Source organism: Pygocentrus nattereri, chromosome 28 (genome assembly GCF_015220715.1).
Source record: "Pygocentrus nattereri isolate fPygNat1 chromosome 28, fPygNat1.pri, whole genome shotgun sequence".
In the NCBI taxonomy this organism is placed as follows: Eukaryota; Metazoa; Chordata; class Actinopteri; order Characiformes; family Serrasalmidae; genus Pygocentrus; species Pygocentrus nattereri.
Window position 1 is genome coordinate 23,746,734 of NC_051238.1, and position 22,611 is coordinate 23,769,344.

The window sequence follows — 22,611 nt, forward strand, 5'->3', positions numbered from 1 at the left end:
ACAGCGGCTACTACCCGCATAAGGAAAGATGGCGGAAGAAGAGAATTCAGCGGATGATTTTGATCAGATTTACTTTTTAAAAGACAGACACGTACGTTTTTTCCAAAGATGCCTCCAGGTGTTACCAGAGCGGTATTCGTCGTATGAAACTAGCAGGTATTTAAAGAAACCAAACCTCTTTTCAAAACGTAAAGACGTGTTTTGTTGGCTGCGCTAGCTGCGCTGGCTAAGCGTCAGCGAGCGAGGCTCCGGTTGGCTTCTTCTTCATCAGCTTGTCGTTCGAGGTTTCCCCGTTCCACCTTAAATCGTGCAGCAGTAAGACGGCGTTACGGCCAGAGGGTAACTGCTGCTCCGTTTAAGGTGGAACGGGAAAATTCGAGCAAGAAGCCGGTCGTAGCCTCGTAGCTAACCGAGCTAGCAGTCTAGCTCCTCTGGCTAGTTAGCTCGGTTAGCTACCTCGCCCCTTCACACGGCTGAGTGGGAAATCGTGGACACTGTGGATGAGAGCGAGGAGATTTCCGACCTTTCCGTCATTTAGAAGCCGTTTCCTTCTGCGATCGCGCTGTTTACGCCGATTTGAGAGGCAGCTGAGGATGCCGGTACGATTTAGCGTTGCTGGCAGGAAGAGATCTTTATATCTGTGCGGTATAAATGAATAGAAACGTCATCAGCAAAACTCTTTAATAATTCTTAATATAACTCTTCACTCTTCAAAATCACGTATCGTTCAGATGTTTGCAGTAGGGATGGCCAAAATGACCAGATTGATCGTAATCGTGATAAATTACAGCATGATGTGTCCTATACTAATACATGCACGCTTTTCTGAGGGTATGCTGGATATCGTCAGTACGTGAAAACACTTCCCAGCTGCTTTTTTGAGTACAAAGCGAGCATCATTAGTCCTGTTGTTTTAAAACTTGGTGTATCCCAGTATCTGAAACAGTGATGAATCATTGTATTCCTAGTTTTTGCTAGTATATTTAAACGTGGCACTCCTCTTTTTCCAGTTTATCAAGATAAAATATGCAGTGACCTCGTGTGTTGTGAAAACCTCTTAAATTTCTGTGATGTTATACACACCTGCCACTTTATTAGGTACACCTTTGCCTTCAGAACTGTCTTAATTCTTTGTGGCAGACTTTCAACAAGGTGTTGGAAACGTTCCTTGGTTGGTTGGTTATTTGAGTTCCTGCTGCCTTTCTATCATCTGGAACCAGTCTGTCCATTCTCTTCTGACCTCTCACATCAACGAGGCATTTTCGTCCACACGACTGACCGCTCACTGGATGTTTCCTCTTTTTCGGACCGTTCTCTGTAAACCCTAGAGATGGTTGTGTGTGAAAATCCCAGCAGATCAGCAGTTTCTGAAATACTCAGACCAGCCCGTCTGGCACCAACAACCACGCCACGTTCAAAACCCCTTAAATCCCCTTTCTTCCCCGTTCTGATGCTCGGTCTGCACTTCAGCAAGTCGTCTTGACCACCTCTACATGCCTAAATGCACTCAGTTGTGGCCGTGTGATTGGCAGATTAGCTATTTGTGTTGCCAAGCAATTGAACATGTACCTAATAAAGTGGCCAGTGAGTGTACTTTTGCTGTGCTTGCTCTAGTTTTAGTCATCTGTGGGTTGTGTTGTGTCCGTGGCTGTTCATGTCTGCCGCAGAATTGCAGGGGAAAGCAAGCAGCGTGAATGTAAGTCGGTTTAAATGTCTTATTTTTATTTGTTTAGGTTGACGATTGTATTCTTTGCCCTGTCTGGACTTGATGTTCTCGATGCCTTGGATGTTGTGGACAAGCCCAGCTTGATTGAGTGGATATACTCACTGCAAGTTATTCCCACCGAGGACCGTAAGTGATGTGTTCTCTTCTGGATTTAAAACGTTGTATGACTGCCATTAAATCATTTGAGCAATGCTTTGATATAGAGGCATTTAATTCCTTTCCATGTTTGTGTGTTTAGTGCTTTGAACCAAATTGAAATGGACAAATGTTCTCAAGGCATTACTAGTAGAGAAATCTTAGTGCCACTAGATGGCAGTGTTGATATTTTATATGCTGTAAATCCAGATTTTCTTCATAAGGCTGCTGTTTGTCCTTTGTTCTCAATATTGCCAGAGTCCAATCTTGGCCGCTGTGGTTTCCGAGGATCATCACACATTGGAGTTCCATACAATACCTCAAAGGTTAGTAATGCTGTACAAAGCAAAATATCCTGTAAAATACACAGTCAAGATATTGAGATGTTTTTTATTGGCATGCCTTTTATGTTTCTTCTTGCTTGAAAATGATTTATTGTGATTTAAATGATGTGTGGGACACTAGGAAACTAAATAAAAATGAATAAATGTTATCAGTGTCCAGAATGATGAATGGGCTTGTAGAAGATTGAGACTGAGAAAGCTGTGTAACAGCTGTATAAAGTGCAGATCAAATCTCAGGGCTGGTCAGTTTTCAAAAATGAAAAATACATAATTTACATTTCTGATTTTTTTTTTTTTTTTTTTTTTTTTTTTTTTTTTTTTTTTTCCTTCTTCACAGAATTCTTAAAAAAATGAGTAAAAGGTTTTTGATGAATAGTTTGTAGCAGTTGCGCACACACTGTATAAGACATTATTGCATGCGCTCACCAGCCACTTTATTAGGTACAATTGCTTGTTAACACAGACAGCTAATCAGCCAATCACACGGCTGCAACTCAGTGCATTTAGGCATGTAGAGGTGGTCAAGACGACTTGCTGAAGTGCAGACCGAGCATCAGAACGGGGAAGAAAGGGGATTTAAGGGACTTTGAACGTGGCGTGGTTGTTGGTGACAGACGGGCTGGTCTGAGTATTTCAGAAACTGCTGATCTGCTGGGATTTTCACGCACAACCATCTCTAGGGTTTACAGAGAACGGTCCGAAAAAGAGGAAATATCCAGTGAGCGGTCAGTTGTGTGGACGAAAATGCCTTGTTGATGTGAGAGGTCAGAGGAGAATGGACAGACTGGTTCCAGATGATAGAAAGACAACAGGAACTCAAATAACCAACCAAAATCTCTGAGGAACGTTTCCAACACTTTGTTGAAAGTCTGCCACAAAGAATTAAGACAGTTCTGAAAGGGGGTCCAACCTTTTACTAGCAACACCTAATAAAATGTCTGGTGAGTGTATAAAATAATGAAAATGGACCTGTCTGTGTGTATGTATGTTTCTAGGGCCCTGGATCTCCTCATCCTTATGACAGTGGCCATGTGGCTATGACCTACACTGGCTTAGCCTGTCTCATTGTTCTGGGAGATGACCTCAGTCGAGTCAATAAAGGGGCTTGCCTGGCAGGCCTAAAGGCCCTGCAACTAGAAGATGGCAGGTATGTGCAGTATAGCTATCAATTTATCTTTTTATAGAAACCTGTCCACTAGGCCAAGCATGTCAGGCTGGGTTCTTTCCAGGCTACAGCTCTGCGGAGATTAGCGTTCTCCCTCCCTAACATCCTGAATTAATTCTCATTCCTTGATAGGTTTGAGACAGTTTGAACATTGCACATCACAGACACAAAGAATTACAACGTAGAAATACACAGTGATGTTAAGGCTACTCATTGAGCATTTCTGGTTAATTTTTTCTGTATCCAAAGAAAGATGCAGACCCGTTACGCCCACAGTCAGGTATTACGTGTTGTAGTTCCCTTTAGTTATTAGTAAGATGTACGGCTTGATTTAAACTGTAGTTTAGTTGCATTTAAATGTTAGAGAAGCCAAAAACAATAAGTCTTATCCAAGGCGCAGCTTCCCTTATTGTAATTTTAAGGAAATATCTGTACACCAAAAGCCTGGCTGCATTTGAAGCCATTGAACATGAGCACAGAGAGTCTCTTTGACGTCACCATGCATCTTCTTTGCCAGTGTGACTCCAGCACTTGGAATGGATGTTGTAAGTTCCCAATGACTTGATATGCACTTTTGCTGCATTTACCACAAGGCCGTTTTTGTGTCATAGATATGTGACCCAGTTTGTGGTGCAGACAATCCAGATGCTTTGTGCTTTCCTCTTGATGTAATATCCCACAATACAGCATACATGTGTCTCTGCAGACCCTGTCAAACTAAACCCTCTGGATCAGATGTGCTAAACACAATGCATCGAAGTCTTGGCTGTGCAGTGAGTGAATGGTGTCTGTTTTGTCTGCTGTGAAGTTTCTATGCAGTGCCCGAGGGAAGTGAAAATGACATGAGGTTTGTGTACTGCGCTGCTTGTATCTGCTACATGCTGGATGACTGGTCAGGGATAGACTGCAAGAAGGCCATCGATTACATCAGGAGAAGTATGGTGAGTCTGAGACTCCTCTGCTTTGATGTTTAAGAAGTTCCTTCCTCTCTAACAAAGACTTGGCAACCTGCAGTGAGACCCGGGCGTAGTAAACACTCTACAGAGGAATCTGAAGAGCTGGGGTACCTTTTCCTTTGCTTTTATTCAAGAAAGCAAACTTTTATTTTAAACTTGGGCTCTAGTGTTGGCCTGAAGTCTTGTGTATTGGCTTTTAAAATGAGCAGGCTTTAAAATAAATTGTCTTTAAGTGAAACACTTCAGATAAGATACCATACTCAAACTATTCAAGCACTACTAGCCCACAGAAAGAGCATGTATACACATGTTTGCAGTGAAAAATTGTATGTGTATACGAAGGAAGAAAGTCTCAACCAGTCCCTATGGTTATGTTTAAATCTTTAATCTAATCTAATTGCATACCAAGGGTCCTTATGCAGTTACTGGACCACTATATAGACTGTAAATGGCTGGAGGGCCTCGGGCGTTTATAGTTAACAGCCGTCTTGTAGCTAACAGGCTGCTCCCGTTCAGAATTACGTTTTGAACTGAAGTATCTAGTAAAGCATTCACTAAAACTGCCACATGCAGAATGCTTGTGTTACATGCCTCAAATTTCAGCTGAACTGCCATAAGTAGCAGAGCGGGAAAGTCGGTGTACACTACCAGCTTTAAACCCAGCGTGGGAAAGTGAATGTACACCACCAACTTAATGCTTTAGCTTTGTGTGAACAGAAAATTGGTAATCCAATATAGATCACAACAGAAATGAGAATGCAAAATGAAATTTGTGGCTCTCCCATGTTTATGAATAATATGTCAGAAATTGAGAAATGAATGAACATGGAAAAAAAAATCTTTCCTTATTAGTATCTTCTTCTTATGCAAATATCTATACTCTGTGATCAGATCTGTGCAGTCACTAGTTACTTTACATTATATTTCCACGTCATATTTATTTTTTTAATAAATATATTATTATAGTGTATATAACATTTATTTGTTTTAACACTGGGAGCACTTTTTAATGACATGTGCTGTCATACATGTGACATTCCTGAAAAGCACTCAAGTCACCCCAGGTCAGCTTTATATAATGTTTCTATTAATTCATTTTGTTCTGCTTTGTCTTTAGTGTTACTGTCAAGTTGTCATGATCAGCCTTCTGTTTTAGATTCTTAGATACACTCATCTACAAACAAAGCCGTTGAAACGCGATCCGAAATATAATCATCTCGGCACAAAGGCCAGGCTATTTTACCTCCGTCCTCCCTATGAACCGCCTAACCCACAGGGGACTGGGCCAGAGAGGGCAAGGGGGCAAGCGCAGAAGAGCAGACAGGCGTGTGATCCACTCCCTTTATCTGGCTCGTAGAAAATCTGCTCTGTTGGTGGCGATTCTAATCTGGTAGATTATATAATCCACCATCAGAGCCAGCAGCGGTCCTGTTTTTGTTGATTATAGTGAGTAGCGTGTTTTTGTTTTGTTTGTTTTTTTTAAAAAGAGATAGTGGCTACTACAGTTTTATTTGGGGCCGGGGGGGTGGGGCGTGAACTAGTATTGGCCCTGAGCGGCAGGTTATTCCCAGATATCTATAAATGGTTGTTGTCATGTGGGCTAGAGGGCTCCTCAACCCAGTAATCCTCTCATGTATTCCATGTTTGGTGCTTGACTTCTTAAACCTCCCAGGGACTGAGGAAAGAGAGAGGTTAGAAACATTTGTTTGCTATAGATTGTAAACAGGGCTTCATTTGACTTGTATATAGTGCGCACCGTTTTGTTATCCTGTTTTTTGTTTTTCAATAATTGTTTATTTTTAATCTTTTATGGAATTATAAGCTTTTCTATAGTGTGTTTCATCCAAACACACTCATACATTGCATGCATACTGTAGATGTACATAACTGGTGTTGATTGATTGTTCTAAATTATCATAATCCTGTATCCTATGTTGTTGTTGTTATAACTGAGTAGGTAAGTGACTAATTACCATGGAATTGATAAGCAAATGGACTATTTAAATCAATTATCCACTGGCTAAAACAGCACAAACCAGTAATGTGATTTTGAATAGGCAGTAATTGACTAGCCAGTGCAATCAATTTACTGAGCATGATTAAGGTCAGCATCATCATTGCTGAAAAACCTAACCCTGAATATACAGTACAGTAGACCTTCTAGGATGGAGATTCATGATTTGTTGTAATTTTAACAATGAAGTTTCCACGATAACCACAGCATTAAGGGATAAGAGAATGGATCAAAGCGAATCTACGCAACGCCAGAATGATTTCGATTCGATCAGGTTGGATTGGAATGTAGCCGTGTCTGATATTAGAGCAGTGATGTGACTTAACCACCGTGCTATTCAGCCAATTACAATTGACCTGAGACAAGCGCAGCTCAAAATGTCTTAACTAATAACCTGTAAAAATTCCTCAAATGTGAGAACTGTTCACAGTCCCCATGTTTGTACAATGTGTGGAGCAACGACAGCTGCTGTCAAAGCAAACCTCCCTCACCATAAGGAGGTATTAAAGGAATTATAGTGTTTTAATTTAGAAAATAAAACTAGATGCTTTTTTGCAGGCTTTTACACTGTTTACAGATTTACAGTGCACAAAATATGCTTGCAGCTGTGATGGAAGTAGCAATTAGATTTTTTTTTTTTTTTAATTTATTTTGCAATTTCCGCATATATAATGTTCTGAAAGCATAATTATTTTTCCATTTGCTTAAAGGTGAGATCATTTAGATTTCGGTTTGCACAGCAAAAAAAAGTCTATTTGCTGGACACGCAGATTCAGAGCTGCACAGTTTGTTTCTCATATAGTCATCGCAGTACTCAACAATTTTATTGAACGTTGCGTTTTATGCCTAGATGATCCGTGCAGCTTTACACAATGTATAACATTTGTACTTGCCGTTTATCTCACTAGAAGTTACATAATTCATTATTTTAATCTTTTTTTTTTTTTTTTTTTTTTCAGTCTTATGATAATGGGATTGGCCAGGGAGCTGGCTTGGAGTCTCATGGTGAGTAGTCATGATTGCAGATGATGTGTGATGTATGTACATACAGACACACACCTATCAGCTGCTTCCGTATGCACCTGCCATCTGGTTTGTCCTTAGAACAGTTCAGTGAGGGGGAGCTGTGCTCTCCAGTTACTGAAAGTCTCTGTCTCCAGGCCCGTTTCGCCATCTATTCATTTCTCCTGAATAGTTATTGCTTAGCTGAGTTTCTACGGCTACTGTGAACACTGTATGGCTCAACAAAGGATCACAGGATATTGCTGACAGTCTCTTTGATCTGCCCAAATCTGCGCCTCAAACAGTAATTCACTGATGCGTGGCACATCAAACACTATTATTTGGTGGAACTTCCCAGCAACTGAATGTGATGCTGCAGGGAGTATATTACTCTGTGCCATGTTTGACCTTGTCAATTTGTAGAAATCTGAACAGATTTTATTAGCTCTTCTTCTAGTTTGCTGTTGCTGGATTGTAGTAATTGTCACTTAGATTTAGCCTGAAGCATGTAGTTTATCTTTATTGGCTTGTATAAGTAAAATTACAGTAAATACCCAAGTATTTTCTTAAATACAGGAACCCCTGTATCCCATTTTTTGCCAAATACAAGATTTATATACCACCATCCCTGTTATACTTCATTCCACCTCACTATTAAATACGCAGTTGTCGTATTTAAGTGCTGCCTTCAGGGGGTCGAAGAGAAGTGATGTTGGAGCGCCTGTAGCAACTGGAAATGCTAAATGCTACCATTGGGACATGGTGTTATTATTGCGCTGCTCTTTCCTCAGGTGGTTCCACGTTTTGTGCCATAGCCACGCTGTGTCTGATGGGCAAATTAGAGGAGATGTTCAGTGAGAGAGAGTTGAACAGAATACGCAGGTGGTGCATCCTCAGACAGCAGAATGGCTTCCATGGGCGCCCCAACAAGCCTGTGGATACATGCTACTCATTCTGGGTGGGCGCAACACTAGAGGTAATGGAGAATCCACATTTCCAACAAATCATTCTTTTTTCTTTTTTTTTTATGTCGTTGATGTTTATTTCTGTAAAATTACGGTATTTTTAAGTCGTTTTCCTTGATCCTTCATCAAAAAACGATTTTTATGCAGTTTTCCCCTTATCCCAGATGTAGTGGATCAGCGGAGAGACATTTGGTATATAAGGTTTAATGATTTGTAGTGTAGCGAGCAACTCGTGGAAGCTTATACCTCACATTACAGGAACATTAAAGAAAGCCGCTTGTTTATATCCGCCACCAGAGGAGTTGTTCCTTATGCGCGTCTGCGTTGGCGACAGTAAAATCATTTGATCAGTTAGTTTCAACATGTAGAACCAGAGCTTTGTGTGTGCTGCTATATTTTATATGGATCACTATATTAAATATGCACAAGGCTTTCATTCTTCTTGGATGCACTGTTTTTCCTCTCTAGTTGAGCCTATGAGCTCATTCAGGACTTAAATACGCGCTGATAAGAGCTCAGAATTTAATCGTTTAATTAGAGTAAACATAAAATACTGATGTGACGTGTCTTCCTGTTTAGTTTTTTGTTCATAATGATATTTTGTGACTAGTTGAATAACATTTTTTTTTAACCTAATACATAAACGTCATATTGAGTAGTTAGTTGACATACTGTAAAAATGAGCAACAGTATAGATGAAAAGTCTCAGGATAGCTAATACTGTTTTTATAGTATTGCAATGTACTTTGCATGTTTTTGTCTATACTTGGCACCTACGTGAGCCTTGTAGCTCCTGTGTGCACCAAACATGCTGTAGGTCATTGACTTTATTTGGAGAAAGGGGAAAGTTGCGTTTTCTCTTGTTGTACGAACACAATCCATTGTGCTTCGACAGACGGGAAGTTGGGGCTTTGCTGTCCTGACTATGTCACTTCTGCATTGCAGGCGCTCCCTTTAGGAAGACGAAGTTTTCTGGTTCTTTTCTACACGTTCAGCTGATGGCTTCATGACTGCGGTTCTAGTTTACTGCTCCTTTAGATATAGTGTATATAGAGATATTAGATACTGCTGTGGTACTAAGGCCTCAGCGATTCTTCCTCTCAGCGCTGCGTTGGTGTTTCACAGCTTGCATGTTAGGTTGGCTGTGCAAGCACACACATCAGCAGTGTGTATTGCGTGTGTTTGCCCTGAGCAAGGACCTTTCTCCATCTGCCGCAGCTGCAAATGATTCGGTTTCTTTACATGCGCTGCAGTAGTTTGCATCTTATGTCCCGGCTTCGGTCATTTCCAGGAAATACACTTTGGTTCTTTTACTACAACATATAGCTTTTTTATTGACCTGGTGTTGAACTGTGTCACACAGTTAGCGCAGTTATTAAAGTTCAGCCCATTACTTCCTCTCATTAAGTGCACAGAAATGTGGAAAAAGCAGCGAAACTGTTGAACTTCTTCTAAAAAGGATTGCGTAGCTCGGTCCATGGGCAGAGCATTCCATTGCCGTGTTACTGCTTGGTTTGACTAAAAGATCCAGTAAAAACGGGATTATTTAGACACCCTGATTTTAAGGTCCGAGCCCAGCCCTCTCAGTAGATCAAGTACTGTTATTATTGTAAGTAAATTTTATCAAACACTAATGTTTATAAACCAGCCCTGACTGAAAAAAACAGGTGTGTGCATACCGCCTAAGGGCAGTTCATCTATGTTTGTTTAAGGTAGTATTAAGCCTTCCAAGAAATCAGGAATGTGCAAGTAAAGCCAACGCTTTACTTGTCAGTTGCAAATGATTAGACCTGAAGGGGCTGGCAGTGTGACCGCAGGTCTTGATGCTCTCTGATATAAACATCTCAGTGTTCCTTAGGATTTGTACCTTGATGTTCATTTTAGCTATTAAAAAATATAAACGACATTTTAGGAGTGAAAAGGTCGAAAAATCAGTACTATGTGAGCATTTCAGACCTCATGGCAGTTGACAAACGCCATAGCTACATAACATAAACAGCCCTATGACGGAAGTTGGTGTTTGAATCTGTATGAGATTGAATTACGGGGGTAAAAATGCATTAAGTCAGGAGTGACTGCGGTCGGTATCTGCAGTGATGTTGGTGACTAACGCAAGAAGGAATTTGACCAATAGTCATTTGCTAGCATTAGAATAATGCAAATATAGTATTGTGGCTGTTATAGGCAACAAATCATTTAAGCAGCGTAAGCATTTACTGACCAACGAAGTCTGCAGAAAGAACTGCATCTCGGGCATCTAGAGAGGAATAGAAGGAAAGGTCCATCAACAAGCTTCTCTCCAAAGCCAGTTTCAACTGTATGAAATTGTAGAACTGATCGGTCATAAAAATAATAGACACAGCAAAATATATATATATTTATAATTAAAGTGAATTTTACTGTTTGCAGTTTTTAAAATGTTAGCTAACTTGCTCAGGATAAAAACAATGAAAAATCTGCCCTAATTCTGATTAGTCAGGGGATCGTTTGATGTCAGTGTCTTCTGTCGTAGTCCTGCTCAGCTCAGGTTCAACAGAGGAAACACAAAAGGGCAAAAATATCTGTCAGTGACAAATATTGTTTTTGTTTTTAATGTTGAAGTCAATAGTAAACTCATGCAAGACTGTACTAAGCATCAACAGTTTTGCAGGATATTTTAACCCTCTTTAGAATGTAACTGATTCAGTATGTGTATAATTTTTAATAGTTAAAAAAGTATTTATTTATTTTGTAGTACATTAGTTACTGTCAGCGTGTACAGTAAGTCAAGACATGGCACAGGCTCTGAGTAAACCACTTGACCTAACTTCTGCTTTTCTGTCTCTCAGCTTCTAGATATATTTCAGTTCACTAATTTTGAAAAGAACCGGAACTACATCCTGTCCACTCAAGACAGCCTGGTGGGGGGCTTTGCCAAATGGCCGGACAGTCACCCAGGTAAGATGAATGTTCTCTCTGCAGAGGTGTGTGCGCATATGTGCACAATCGACATTGTTAGTTGAAACCACGGTGTAACCCAGTACATGAGTGCTGAATGTCTTATTGATGAGATGTTTGTCCAGACTTGCAGGGCTTAGAAAGAACAGTTTCAGGTTACTGGAACATGTGAAGGCTTCTGTTGATGTCCAGAATTTCTCTAGATCTCTAGTAGAAAGATGATCATAAGTGATCATTTCAAAAATTGAAACGCTCCCTCGATGTCCTGTAAGTTCTCGAACGCTCCCCCGAGAAGAACCTGATCATTTTTTGAAGGATGCACTTGTTACATTGATTTATTTGCTTACTAATATGGATTAATGTGTTTGTGTTCTGTTTAATCCCAGAATGTTTTCATTATAACACAATATAGACCACATGCTGTGCAGGAAAAGCCTTTTACGCAGGCTCTCTTGGGAGTGTCGGGACGTTTTAAAAGGGCCTTCATGCATTATTCATGCGCCCTTACTCTGCATTATGTCAGGCTCATCAGATTTTCATCTTGGTGTGTAGATATTATCTTTGCATCCACAAAAGCAGACACGCTAAATCAAAACTTAATGGGTTTCGATGTGATGTTCTAGAATTAGGGCCTCGCAATACATTGCTTTTCGATCGTTATCTTTATGGGGCTTTCCGAGACTGACGTCATAGAAGGCTGCAGTACTCAAACACCTGCTATGAAATCACAAGGTTTTTACTATATTTCAGTGTTTTAATCAAACGAGGCATGCAAATGATATAACAAATGTAAATACCTTTGGTAAAATGTATAATTTAGGCCAGTCTTTAATCATATCAATGATTCTGCAAAGTACTTTTAATAAATTTCGAGGCATCCCAGTAAAATAAGTGTGGTTCTGTTCATCATACAACTCTAGCTAGAATAATTAGCAATGATTTGGTTTTTTTTTTTTTTTTTTTTCTTATCATTAATGTTGAAGTTGAGCTGGACTGTAAATGCCTTTACCAGTGTTCAGTTATAATTTAAGCTTAAATCCATGTTGCCATACTAGTGAAAATATGCAATATAAAATAGTATAATAGTACATAAAATAGCCCAATCAAACCGTGCCATGGCAAGGTTATAGCACATTATTTTAGCCTAGAGTACATGTACTCTATGGATCCATTAACTGTATTCATGCAAACTCATGTGGGCAATTCCACAGATTTATTTATTTATTTTAATTTTTGCATAAATAAATCCATTATATGTTAGCAGAGTCGTTCGGAGTGGTTTCATGTGCGCAATGCATCATTTCTTAAAAAAAAAAATAAGATTCTCACCAAATTGTTCACAGTAGTGGTGAAGGTGGCCAGTTACATGAAGGATTTAAAGCCCCTAAAAGCTTCGTCACGGAGTTATTACACGAAATGATTATGCTGCCTGATGTCACTCTTGCAGTCGTTTTGCTTTAGGGAAGCTTTTGGCCCAAAACGTTTTTTTTAATTTATTTATTTATTATTTTTTTTATTATTAAAAACCAAACTTCCCTCACTTTTGACAAAAAAAAAAGATTTAAAATAAGAGTTAGAAGTAATGTGTAAACATATTTTAAAATTTCCAAACGTACGATTCACAGTGCAGTCCACCCAGTTTATATATGGAAATTATGCAGCAAAAACATCTCGTTTTGAATAAACTCTTCCTGTGATGTCACGAGAATCAATTTGTCTTCCTCCTATATCCTCCTGTTCAGCCAACAGCAGTTTGGCCCCATCCATTCATAAAGAAGTCCTAAAGAGTGTTTAATGGCAGAGAGGTACATGCAGGGAGAATAGTACCCAAAGAACAGGAGGTGTGTGTGTGTGCGCGTGTGTTTTTAAGGGCATCAAATATCAAGTACTGTGACTTATTTGCAAAATATTGTGCCATTGAAACCTATTCTCATCACCAGCTCTGCATTGTGAATGTCCTAATTTACATACCGAGTCCGTTTGTGGATATTCTGCAGATGTACTCTGTACTCTGAGTAGCTTGAGTAGCGTTCGCCATATGTGTGCTGTTCAGCTGACCTACTTTCCCTGCCTCTCCCCCCTATCACAACCTTCTGCGTCTCAGACCCTCTGCACACGTACTTCGGCATCTGTGGCCTGAGCCTGATAGGCGAGCCTAACCTGCGTAAAGTGCACCCAGCCCTCAACGTCAGCGACAGGGCCTTCGAGTACCTGCAGCGGCTGCATCAGACGTGGAGAGAAAGCTGCACATGACAGCATGCCCTCCCACAACCCCCCCCCCCCCCCTGTCTACATCAAGACCACAGCAGCCTACAAGCCATGTGCAGCCCCCCGGCAAGTCCAGCCTCGCCTCTCTGAAGCCCAGCCTCATTCACCTTAGCAATAGAAACTGACCGGACCACGGACTGCCACCCGAAAAGGAGGGCAGGGAGGAAGGACGTGATGAATAAGTTATACAGTCCGGCATGATTAATTATTAAAAGTGAAACTTAGAGTTGCTGCTTGGCCTGTGCTGACCGTATGTTTGGGTGGTCTACACATGAACAAGATTTGTTTCTCCCTGATGCGTTGTTTATTTTCTGGGTTAGACATTGAGAAGCATTGTGAAACATTTGGTTAGGGCCATACAACTTTATCTCTAACTCACTTTCTTCTTCTGCCTTGGATCAGTGTTTTGTTAACCACCAAGTTTTTTTTTTTTTTCATTTCTATACATAAGAGCAATCTAGCGATGTTGAAAATGTACAAACCACGTTTTCGGAAAAGTACGGACGTTTTGTAAAATGCAATAAAAACAAGAATCTGTGATGTGTTACTTCTCTTGAACCTTTATTTAACCGGCAAAAGTACAAAGAAAAGATTTCCAGTTTGTGCACTGACCAACTTGTGTTGTCTAAATGTAAACAAGAATTAGAATTGAATTACTGCAAGAAATTTGGGACAGAGGCATGTTTACCAGTGTTACATCACCTTTGCCTTTTAATTACACTTTTTGATCTTTTCAGAGCTGAGGATACTAATTGCAGTTTTGCACGAGGAATTTTCGCCCATCGTTGTTTCATACAAGACTTCAGCTGCTCAACGGTCCGTGGTTGTCGTTGTCCGATTCTCTTCTTAATGATGAACCGTACATTTTCAGTAGGAGACAGATCTGGACTCCAGGCTGACCAGTCAAACACATGCACTTTGTGTCTACAAAGCCACGCTGTTGTGGCATGTGCAGAATGAGGCCTGGCCTTGTCTTGCTAAAATAACCCTGAATTTCCTGGGAAAGGAGGTCATCTTGATGGCATCGTATGTTTGTCTGAAATCCTTTTATATGCCTCCATGTCAGTGGTACTTTCGCACATATGCATGTCACCCATGCTGTGGGCACAAGCTTTTACGCCATGTGAGAAGCACAGGCCCGGAGAATTCAGCTGCATTTCTGCATAGAATTGATGTGTGACTTTCTCTGTGTTCTTTTTGATGCAGTGGCAGAGCCCATGTGGTTATATTTAACACAGTAGTGTGATGGGTTCTCAGGCAAAGCTGTCTGAAGGCTTGAAGGTCCCATATATACAACAGTACCCTCTGGCCTTGCCCTACCCCAGCATGCCAAACTGGGGACCTTCTGGGCCGTAGTTCTTCACATATTAGCATTTACCCTGATCTTGCGCTTTGAATTCAGTTCATAAAGGCCTTGATAATTAGCTGATGAGTTGAATCAGGTGTGTTTTTAATGAGGCAGCGTGCTGAAGTCTGCAGTGTTTATGCCTGTGAGGACTGGAGCTTGACACACGTGCCCTACAGAAACTGAGATTTCTTTGAATTCCCTGAGCAGTATGTACAGTAGTCTTCTTCTTTTGGCTGCTCCCTTTAGGGGTCGCCACAGCAGATCTTCTGCCTCCATCTTGCCCTATCCACTGCCTCCTCAACTTTCACACCAACCATCTCCATGTGCACCTTCCCTACATCCATAAACCTTCTCTGAGGTCTACCTCTTCTCCTTCTACCCAGCAGCTCCATCTCCAGCATTCTTTGACCAATATGTACCGTAGATGGTGAAGGACCTAAATTCTTTGCACCCTTGCATTGAAAATGTTTTTTTTTTTTTTACTTTGATCATTCTCTCACAAAGTGTGGCGCAAAGTGGTGAGCCACAACCCAGCTTGCAAAGTTTTTAAAACTGCAATTTGAATATTCTATAAACCTTTCGCTCTTATTTTGCTTCTGTCCCAACTTTTTTGAGTGTGTGGCAGGCATCAAATTCAAAATTTGCTTGTATTTATAAAATACAAATTGATCACCCAGAACATTGCAGTGTCTTTGTACTTTTGTCAATCAAGTGAAGGTTCAAGACAATTAAAAATGCATCTAACATTTAACAAAATGTCTGAACTTTTCTGGAAATTGGGTTTGAAGATTAAAATATCTGTTCCGTGCAAAGTCTCCTTTAAAATATTCTAATGAGTTTTCTTTAAGATTCCTGTAAAATATTCCTTTTGTCACTCTGTATGTGTTGTATCATTTGATATCTTTTTCAAAGCAAAAGCTGATTATTTTAGTAGTTGTTTTACTGAAACAGGCCGTGTAGTCAGAAGACTTTCTCATTGAATGTGCCTCAGATATGTAAGTGTGCACCCAACTTTAGAACAAACTTCTTTTCACTCTTTGCCTGTGTTGCTGCAAATTGACGTCTCAAGAAGACACTTGAATGTTCGCTTCATCGAGGTTGAGGGGGAAAAAAAATATTTTTTCTATAAATATACGGAAATCAATGTCAAAGGGATGTCAGTGATGGCACTCACCTTTTTATTGTTATGAAGTGCTAATACTGTAAATTGCAGTTCCAGTGAGTGTTAATGAATTATTGAATAGCATATTCTCATGTCAGATAAGTAAACAGTTCTAACTGCTGGTGAGGCAGTGCGTATTTAATTGAGAATAAAATGAAATTTTGAATTTCCATTGTGTTTTGTCCTGGGTTTGACTATTTCTATGACATTGTCATCGATGGATATGATTTTTGCGTAATTCAGCAGGTTAGATGTAAACAGAGTCAATGTTTTTTTTTTTTTTTTTGTTTTTTTTTATGTGAAATAGTCTTGTAGAGAAACTCTGGTTACAGTGGTGGTGAAAGGAACTGGAGATTGTGACCCCTAACACACATATCGTGTTTTATTTACTGTCCACAACCACCAGTGAAAAAACGATCTGTGGTGTTTTATGTTTAATATTGATCTTGCTAAAATAGTGCTAAAAACAGTTTTAAAATGACTTGGTTTAAAATCTCATTTTAAAGCTGTCATAAAACAGTATCTCAAGCATCAGACCGTGCATTCATAACCATTTTATGCAATAACTTTGTGAAGAAACTTTTGGCGGTAAATTCTTCGGATGTCTGGTTCCCGTCAGCACCACTGTAAACATCGTAATGATTTGAATTTGATGATCTCTTTAAAAATCTGGAATTCTACTTTAAAAAGAGCACTTAATGTACACTTGGGGTTAACCTAATCTTTTAACCCAACCTAACGCCCACTTTGGGCTGATTCCCCAGTATGAAGTATAATCATATTGATTAACAGAAACACGAAAGAGTAGGATAACCGAAAGAATCTATTCAGAAATGGAGAAAATGCTAGAGGAACGTTCTCAGGAGCAACGCTTGTTAATGCTGCTATTAATCTCACAGTACAACATGAACTATTTGGTCTAAGCTAGTGTTACAGTGCAGCTGGTAACTCATTGTTACAGAGAGGTCCAGTGGCAATGCTCAACTCTATAATTGAACTAATTTGATGAATACGCTATAAATGAGGCCAAGGGAGAAACGGGTTTACTTTTTATTAGTGTTTACTCAATAAATACATTTTCAATGAAACACAATGGCCTAAAGCACTGAGTTTCAGTATCTCTCAGATTGACCTGTGCTGGAATGGATATAACCCTGTTGTACACTTCATTTGGGTAAAACGAATGTTCTCTGATTGCTTTGTGTGTCTGAACTCAGGCTGTAATTTGGGATGCCACTTAATAAGCCAGCAGCTCTGAGTCAATATCAAAGTCTAGCAGTATTGATTCAGAGGAAATGCTGTCCTGGCTTTTGCTGCGGGTTCCACAGGCTACGGTTTTCCAACAAGTGAAGTGAAGTTGGCTTTGATAAACTATGAGCCAAGTCTACAGACACATCACCTGAACTTGAACTAAATGACGATGATTATGTTGATTTTTCATTATTTGTAATAGCTCCAGCTCGCCGCGTAGCTGTAGTATTTAGTATTAGTGCTGAGTAGTATTGAGAATCAATGTTTGGCAGCTCATCTGCTTTTCGCTGTGTTTAAGCACAGTCTAATGAGCCGCTCAGTTAAGCCTCAAAAACCTGATAAATCTCTCTTTCAGAAACAAAGCTCACAAAAGTATGTCTTCATAAGCGTAATCTAGTCGTGTGTATATATTTTTATCATTTTTTTTTTTTTTTGGACTGTGTCTGCATTTTCTCTTTAAACCAAAATGTGAAATTACTGTTTATTTAAAACGTTTGAAGAATAAACACTTAACTATACATAGACCCTAATGACTCTACTGTTATTTGTGATGGAAAGTCTCTGTTTACATAGAAAGTAATGTACAGTAGTGAATGCTAGAGGTCTGTTTTGCTCTAGGCAGGCAGAAAAAGGCCATTTCTTTCACGGTCATGCATATATATATATATATATATATATATATATATATATATATATATATATATATATATATATATATATATATATATATATGATTATTTACTTGATGCAGGTTAATTCAGACAATTGATAACAGCAAATTAAACTGAAGCTCAATTGTAGATCAATTGCTGGACGACACCCACTTCCTCTTTCTCTGCATTAATCAGTATTAACCAAATATGATATTGCTGTTATGATCAGCTGATCAGCTATAACATTGAAACACCACCTCGTTTCTACACTCATTGTCCACATTATCAGCTCCACTTAACATAAAGCAGCACTGTGTAGTTCCACCATTGCGGACGGTTGTCCATCTGTTTCTCTGCACTTTGTAAAATTAGCCTGTTCTTCAGCATTCAGGACCACCGCAGGTGCTGGATCATTCTCAGCGCTGCAGTAACACTGACGTGGTGGTGACGTGTTTGTGTTGTGCTGGTGCGAGTGGATCAGACACAGCAGCGCTGCTGGAGTTTCTAAGCATCGTGTCCACTCACTGTCCACTCTGTTGGACACGCCTACCTTGTTGTTCCACCCTGTACGTGTAAAGTCAGAGACAGTAGCTCATCCGTTTCTGCATTCTTTGTGTTGCTCATCCTCTAGTCTTTCATCAGTGGGCAGTTTCTGCCCACAGGATGCTGTTCGCTGAATATTTCTGGTTGGTGGACTTTTCTCGGTCCAGCAGTGACACTGGGGTGTTTGAAACCTCGGTCTACCACTAAGCGCGCTCGTATGGTAAGTGGAGCCAGTAAAATGGACAATGAGTGTAGGAACAAGGTGGTTTTAACATGACGGCTTACTGTGTAACACACAGTGGAACGTGTTCGTATTCTGTGAGATCTGCATTTTCAGAATGGAGAGGTAGGTTTTTTAAAGGGCCCATATCCTACATTTTTCTACTAGGTCAGTAACATTTGTGTGGGTTTATGTATTAAAGTCATAATTCATAATTCATCGGCATGTCGATCACTCAGAATGAAACATTTTCACTTTTAAACTCACAAATTGAGCTCAGGCTTAATTCAGCACAGGAAACGTGTGCGCACATATACACACTGAGGACGGCTGTGTGCCGAAACGTGTCTGTGATTAATCTGAGGTTGATAAATATTTGGGCAATTATGCTTGTGCTGTCAGAGCTTTTTTTTATTTGAAGAAGGAAAAAAACGTGAAATGTGGCTGTGCAAAAGTTCCCATAATATTTTAATGTTTTATTTCTTGCAATATGTTCAACTCACCAAATAAATACATTATGCACTAAATGTACACGACTGTGTGGATGTGGAGTGAATGGTATAAACTATGTTTACATACTCCATCAAACTCATATTTAAAAAAAATGTTAGATATACTTAGCAGGCTCTTTAAAGACTTAACGGACCGTGATGCGAAGTTAGAAGCTGCAGTTTTTTACTTCTAAAGCGACAGTATCAGCAAGATTGTGATATGCGTAGTAGAAAATGATGAGAGACAACAATTTTATTGAGGCCCCGAGTTAAAAAAGGAAAATCTGAGTACTATGTGGGTTCGCAGCTTGGCCAGACAGGCCAGCACAGTCGGAGTATTTCAGTTTTCTTTCTGTTTTAGCATCGTTTCAGAGAATTTATTACCAACATGAATTAAAAAGTGAAAATGTAACTCAATATCTGAAAATTCATTTAAGGAATGAATCGCACAATGTGCTTCAGTAAGTGAAGGGCTGTGTGAGCATGTTTGGGCGTTATTTAAATGATGATGCCGTCGTGCGTTTCTACAGATGAGGCGAAATTCAAGTTGAAATGCGTTGTGTTGACCTCAGGCTTTGAACAGGAATAGCATCACATGATTCACTAGCCTTTCTGCACGGCGGCGCTCTAATTTCCTCTCTGCTGGGTCGTGTTAGTAATGCATAAATTTCCCCATGGCGTGCAGGCCATTGTTGGAATTTATTGGTTGCCAAATGCTTGACCTAATTGCATTATTTGTCTCTGAACAAAGATTTATTCAAACAAATGCATAATCTGCGCTCATTTTTCACACTGTGACCTGATAACCAACCTGTGATTGGCATTGTTATCTCACAGTGGGATGATGCCTGAAAATTATCATATGAAGAACGATTTTAGCCCTGGTAATTCAGCATAGTCGTGTGGTTTACGTGGCACTCTGGCAGTCAACGTTTAAATAGTGTCATGTTCAGTATTGTTGACTGTAATCACAGGCTTAACTCTAGGATGTAGTAAATGTTAGGGCGGGTTCAGGAATTGTGAGCCATCAGGGGACGCTTTAAAAGAATGGCAGTCAGTTGGGCAAGACGTGTTTGTGTCTGAAGTTGGCTTCTTGAGTTTTGCACTGGAGCTACGAGAGTAACTCAAAAAATAGCTCCAGTGCAAAACTACAGAGGCAAACATTTAACCCCATCATTGCGATAAAGAGGGATTGTGTGAATTAGATTTTTTTGATGAACCACTCATCTGAGAAACTCTTTCTTGCCATTTTAGTTTATACACTCACCGGCCACTTTATTAGGTACAGCTTCAGGTGCTTGGTAACACAAATAGCTAATCAGCCAATCACACGGCCACAACTCAGTGCATTTAGGCGTGTAGAGGTGGTCAAGACGACTTGCTGAAGTGCAGACCGAGCATCAGAACGGGGAAGAAAGGGGATTTAAGGGACTTTGAATGTGGCGTGGTTGTTGGTGCCAGACGGGCTGGTCTGAGTATTTCAGAAACTGCTGATCTGCTGGGATTTTCACACACAACCATCTCTAGGGTTTACAGAGAACGGTCCGAAAAAGAGGAAACATCCAGTGAGCGGTCAGTTGTGTGGACGAAAATGCCTTGTTGATGTGAGAGGTCAGAGGAGAATGGGCAGACTGGTTCCAGATGATAGAAAGGCAGCAGGAACTCAAATAACCAACCAGAATCTCTGAGGAACGTTTCCAACACCTTGTTGAAAGTCTGCCATGAAGAATTAAGACAGCTCTGAAGGCAAAAGGGGGTCCAGCCTTTTACTAGCAAGGTACCTAATAAAGTGGCCGGTGAGTGTATGTATTGCTGAAATACTCTTAATAGTCTTATTAAATTACAAAGGAACACTACATGTCTAAAAGTACCCAGATAGTCCTTCTAATTATAGTATATTGCTACTTTAGGTAACTGCACACACTGCTTGTATACATCATGGTCAGGACCCTCACAGGACCACCACTGAGCAGTTGATGTGGTGGCGGCATATATAACATTAGCACAAGTAGATCAGACACAGCAATGCTGCTGGAGTTTTAAACACTGTGTCCACTCACTGTCCACTCTGTTAGACAGACCTACCTTGTTGGTCCACCCCGAGTGACACTGGCATGGTGGTGGTGTGTTACCATATGTGTCTGTGAGGCACAGGGCAGAGCTCACATCTCAGTGTTAGTGCTGGGCTGAGAATTATCCAGCCAACAGTCCTGAGGTCAGAAAGTGACGGCTGATGAAGGACTGAAGAATAATGGTCAACACAAAACTGTGCAGCAACAGATTAGCCATCATCTCTAACTTTACATCTACCAGTTTGGAGTGTCTAACAGGTTGAACAGTGCATGGATACAGGGTTCAAAAACTCCACGACAACGACGGTGTGACTTCAGTGCTGAGAATGATGCTCCACTCAAATAACACCTACTCTGTGGGGGTCCTGACCATTGAAGGACATGTTAATTTAGCAGTGAAACAGGTGGACAACAAGTTGTAATTGTAGAGCTGCAAAATGCACCTATGTGATTAGTGGAGCTGATACGATGGACAATGAGTGTTAGATACAAGGAAGGTGTATCTAACAAAGTTGCCAGTAAGTGTAAAATCTCCATAGACAAGCCCTGACAGTAGAATGGGACATTCTGTGGAACGTTCTTAGGAGACTGAAAGCAGGCGTCCAAAAGCGAGTGTCTCTGTAAGAGTGCACTCTGTAAAAAGATGGTTCTGCAAGGGTGTTTTAGTAAAGACGGTGGTTCCATATAGAACTATGGACACTCGAGTTCTCTTCATGGTGAAATAGTTCTTCCGACTGATGCAGAATGTGTGAAAGCTGGTCTACATAGCACCCAAAAGGATTCTGCCATGGTCTTCAGCTTGATATCATAACAATGCATTGCTGTCGGCAGAAAACTTTATCTTTTATTTTTTTAGGTTTTTCATATTTTGATAGAATCAGAAAGAAGCCTCTCTGGTGTCAAAATTGACCAACAAATGGTCAGAAATGACTTGTAAAAACATCACGTTATTTCTAATAGCATAGCAGAGCCCTTCTGGTGCCGCGTATAATCATTTACAGCACGTTCTCCATCTGTACTGTTTTATTATGCAAGGAACCGTTTAAGCATGCAAATGGTTCTTCGAGTGTCTGTGGTTCTATGTAGAATCACTGTATGTGAAGAACCATCTGGGAGGTAAGAGTGGTAGGCTTATTCAGTGGTAGGCTTATTCGGGGCAGTCATGAGCTGGTGGTTAGGGATCCAGCCTCGTGACCGGAAGGTTGCCGGTTCGATTCCCAGAGGTGTCCTTGAGCAAGACACCTAACCCCCAACTGTTCCCCGGGTGCTGCGGATTGGGCTGCCCACCGCTCCGGGCAAGTGTGCTCACTGCCCCCTAGTGTGTGTGGTGTTTCCCTTCACGGATGGGTGAAATTTCCC

General features: G+C 40.4%; 1 protein-coding gene across 1 annotated transcript; it reads left to right on the top strand.

Annotated features, from left to right (window-relative positions):
• pggt1b (protein geranylgeranyltransferase type I, beta subunit) lies at positions 1-16,192 on the top strand. The gene is made up of 9 exons (XM_017710133.2): positions 1-156; positions 1,734-1,852; positions 2,120-2,187; positions 3,201-3,352; positions 4,179-4,311; positions 7,300-7,345; positions 8,134-8,318; positions 11,136-11,244; positions 13,349-16,192. The coding sequence occupies exons 1-9, from the start codon at positions 29-31 to the stop codon at positions 13,495-13,497; spliced, it is 1,089 nt and encodes a 362-aa protein (XP_017565622.1). The 5' UTR covers positions 1-28; the 3' UTR covers positions 13,498-16,192.
• The last annotated feature ends 6,419 nt before the right edge of the window (positions 16,193-22,611 follow it).

Excerpts from the sequence above, each read along its gene's own strand:
- pggt1b (XM_017710133.2), top strand. The coding sequence starts at position 29 with ATGGCGGAAGAAGAGAATTCAGCGGATGATTTTGATCAGATTTACTTT. Across the intron at positions 157-1,733 it reads TCGTCGTATGAAACTAGCAG|GTTGACGATTGTATTCTTTG; the intron begins GTATTTAAAGAA and ends TTATTTGTTTAG. Across the intron at positions 4,312-7,299 it reads ATTACATCAGGAGAAGTATG|TCTTATGATAATGGGATTGG; the intron begins GTGAGTCTGAGA and ends TTTTTTTTTCAG.